General features: G+C 43.1%; 1 protein-coding gene across 1 annotated transcript in view; it reads right to left on the reverse strand.

Moving 5' to 3' along the window:
- Positions 1 to 539: 539 nt before the first annotated feature.
- The window catches only part of ncapg (non-SMC condensin I complex, subunit G), a gene marked incomplete at both ends in the record, with an annotated part of 15,940 nt that continues 12,750 nt past the window's right edge, over positions 540 to 3,729 (reverse strand). Inside the window, 7 exons of the mRNA XM_080859393.1 lie at positions 540 to 666; positions 1,031 to 1,100; positions 1,195 to 1,230; positions 1,352 to 1,475; positions 2,036 to 2,206; positions 2,846 to 3,017; positions 3,726 to 3,729. The exon at positions 3,726 to 3,729 is cut by the window's right edge and continues 178 nt beyond it. Coding sequence (XP_080715519.1) covers positions 540 to 666; positions 1,031 to 1,100; positions 1,195 to 1,230; positions 1,352 to 1,475; positions 2,036 to 2,206; positions 2,846 to 3,017; positions 3,726 to 3,729 — 704 coding nt within the window. The remainder of the gene's footprint in view (positions 667 to 1,030; positions 1,101 to 1,194; positions 1,231 to 1,351; positions 1,476 to 2,035; positions 2,207 to 2,845; positions 3,018 to 3,725) is intronic.

The following is a 3,729-nucleotide window of genomic DNA, read 5'->3' on the forward strand; positions in this document are numbered from 1 at the left end:
CTGTGCATAGTTACGGTTACACATTATTTAGCCAGTTCACGCTTGGGGTATGGTTAGCATTCGGCTGTGGAAGTTGGATGCCTTGGTGCTATATGGTGTATATAGCTTCAGACTTGTATTTTCTACATAAGTGTTTTTATACTGACCATGAAATGATCTGAAAAAAATAGGATAATAAAACATTCTTTTGAAAAGTGTGTTGAATGTTTTTTTATTCACCTTATCAACATACTTCAGAACTTTGACGTTCAGTACAGTGCTTGTATATGAATAATTTGTGTGAAATATTGTGAAAGTGTACAAGTTCTAAGAATTACTTATAGAAGGCATGTTCTTTTATTATAATTTTCTTAGTTCTTAAAAGTAGGGCAATTCTTCCTCCCCAAAAGCATTGAAACAATAAAATCATGTGATAGGACAATTCTGCCAATGGGGTATGAACCAAATCCGTTCAGGAAAGGCCACGAAGGGGAAAGAAGTTTAAGATAAATTGAAACCCGATTTGTCAAACCTCACAGACAATATAACTATGCCAGAATCTATGACCCATTGGCTTCTTGGTCCAAGAGGGTGGCCAAGTCTTGCTTAGTCTTGTCTGCAGCGGCCGCCTTAGCCCGACGGCTTGGTCTCTGAACCACAGGCGTGCTGGGGATATTTTCCCCGTCACTGCGGAGGAACAAAAAAAGATCCAAAAGGCTCAAGTCTGAACACATGACCAAACACAGCACCTGACATGAACACTCAGACAAGGGAACAAACAGCCAAGGCCAGCAAGGCTTGCATGAATACTTACTTTGATTTACATTTACATTTCGTCATTTAGCAGACCAGACTTTTATCCAAAGCGACTTTCAAGGATTTATATACATTTTTACACTGATGACACACTGCACATCAGGAGCAATTAGGGGTTCAGTGTCTTGCTCAAGGACGCTTCGACAGGGAATCAAACTAGCAACCTTCTGATTACTTAATCGACTTCTATACCTCCTGTACCACTGTCGCTGATGCAAGTAGCCCCAAAACCCACCTTTCCTCTGAAGACTCCCGTGCTTTACTGCCTTTCCTGGCCTTGGCAACGGCAGTTTTCTTTTGAGCCACTGCGAAAAGAGAGTGAGGTTAATCAATCAGAGTGAATAAATCACATCAGCAGCCAAATGATGAATCAATGGACACAAAAAATAAATCCCAAACCTCTCCTGGGCCTCTTGACGTTAACATCTTCAACATCTGCACGGCAAAAGAAATGTAGTGTTCAACATACGCAGTAATGCAATAGTTTCTACAAACAAGTTCTGAACAAATAATGCTTCAACGTGATTACATGCAGAGGCTGCCGAAGCGCACTGACCCCCCGCGTTCTCATCTAGTGCCTGCAGCGTGGTGTCATGGGTTTCTGGGTTCTTCTGCTGGTCACACTTCAGTCGACTGGTGATCTTCTCCAGCGCCCGTAGGCAGACCTTATCCTTCACCTCCTGAGGATGACCAAAGCACAAAGACAACATGGATGGATGGACGGTCTCTTAATGCGTTACATTTAACTGCTCATTTAGTTTTTAAATTAAGGCGAAATGACTATTGGCTTAGTGTCAAGTTTATTTACCATTGGTGGAAATGAACATCTTGAAAATGTGATTATTAATAAACCATACATGGAATCAAAATATATAGTGCTTTTATATGCAAATTGCATATTCATGTTCAGTTTCAGATAAACTAATCCCTTCTTTTGTTATCGGAGTTAGCTGACTGATCAATAAAGTGCTGATGCCATATTCTCTTCAGGGATTAATCAACAGCAGGACGTTTAAAAGATTCTTGTTTCGAAAACCTAAGAAGAATGTCACATTCTATTTGATGGCCAAAGCACAAATACAACATTGATGGATGGATTGATGGATGGATGGACAGTCTCTTAAATGTGGTCAGAGCTGTTACAAAATAAACTGCTCATTTAGTTTTTAAAATGATGCTACACATTCTCTTTTGCCAGGTAAGTGCTGGTTTGTCCTTGTTTTGCTCTCATGATGCTGACCTGTTGGATCTCCTGCAGGAGCAGCAGCAGGTCTTTCCTGAGTGGGCTGTCCTCCGTGCTCAACTCCAGGCAGCTCAGGCTCTTGGTGTAGAGGCGGACCTCTGGTGCCTTGGGGTCCCTCAGGATCTCATTACACAGACGCACGGCCAGGCTATCATGAACTGGCAGACCCTGAGATGGAGAGTGTGTGGAAAGAACATGAAGGAAGACCCAAGGGCAAGAGAGAGAACAAACAGAAATGGACATTACAGCATACTCTTTTAAAAAAGTGCAGGCAAAATGCAATCTATGGGTTGAATTTTTCAGGACTACGAAATTGTATGAGCTACTGAGGTGCAGCCATGCAATGGTTATGCAACTGAAATATCCAAATGATTGAAATTCTTGTAGATTGAACAAGACAAACAATGCTTGAACAACTTCGCCAGACAAGGTTATCCTCTCAAAATGGACCTAATTAAGTCAAATAAATGCTGACTGTTGACAGACCTGTGTTTGAACACTTAGTTAAAAGAATATTGCGGGGGGCCTGTGGCGCAACCAGTAGCCCGACCACATTCGGGCTTGATGCCCATGGAGGACACAGGTTCGAATCTCTCCTCATATCATTTCTCCTGTCCACTCCTCACTTCTTCTCCCTCTCATTTCCTGTCCTGCTCTATCCTTGAACTATCGATTAAAGGCCAAAAAGCCCAAAAATTAATCTTTAAAAATATAAATATATATTGCATCCAGACTAAACCAAATCATGGACATGGCCAAGGGTCTGCTGCTGAGTGCGGTGGACTGTGGGCAGTCCTGATGGCTGACCTGCAGGGCCACATCCTTGTTTGGCCGGATGAGGACGCTGGAGCGGGTCAGCTCGATGAGGAGCTCGGCTACGTTGGACGTGTCCACCTCGGCCAGTGGAGAGGTTGCTGGGGCCTGGGTCAGCGTCCGGATGGTGGGCAGGAAGCTCTCCTCTATGCACTCCTGATGAGCCCTGAGAAGAAGTACACACACACACACACACACACACACACACACAACACACACACGTCAGCCCACCAACCACACAAAATACACACACACACCGTTGATAGCATCAGAGGGAAGATAAATTCATATGAATACACTGTTGACTAAATTAATGCTTTCATTTAACCTAAATCAAAGTTAATTGCGTGAATTATTTAAAGCTAAAGTTAATCATTTGTCTATTCCCCCTCGAAGAGTTAATTATTAAAGAATGAATACGTTCATGGAACCTTCTGTTACATATATTTCCATAGTTTTCATTATTATGTGTTAAAGGGGAGGTGCACTGTACCTGTTCTCTCTAGCATAGAGCTGCAGATATGTGTTAAAGGGGAGGTGCACTGTACCTGTTCTCTCTAGCATAGAGCTGCAGATATGTGTTAAAGGGGAGGTGCACTGTACCTGTTCTCTCTAGCATAGAGCTGCAGATATGTGTTAAAGGGGAGGTGCACTGTACCTGTTCTCTCTAGCATAGAGCTGCAGATATGTGTTAAAGGGTAGGTGCACTGTACCTGTTCTCTCTGGCATAGAGCTGCAGGTATGTGTTAAAGGGGAGGTGCACTGTACCTGTTCTCTAGCATAGAGCTGCAGGTATGTGTTAAAGGGGAGGTGCACTGTACCTGTTCTCTAGCATAGAGCTGCAGATATGTGTTAAAGGGGAGGTGCACTGTACCTGT

The sequence above is a fragment of the Sprattus sprattus genome (assembly GCF_963457725.1).
Source record: "Sprattus sprattus genome assembly, chromosome: 20".
NCBI classification, from domain to species: domain Eukaryota; kingdom Metazoa; phylum Chordata; class Actinopteri; order Clupeiformes; family Clupeidae; genus Sprattus; species Sprattus sprattus.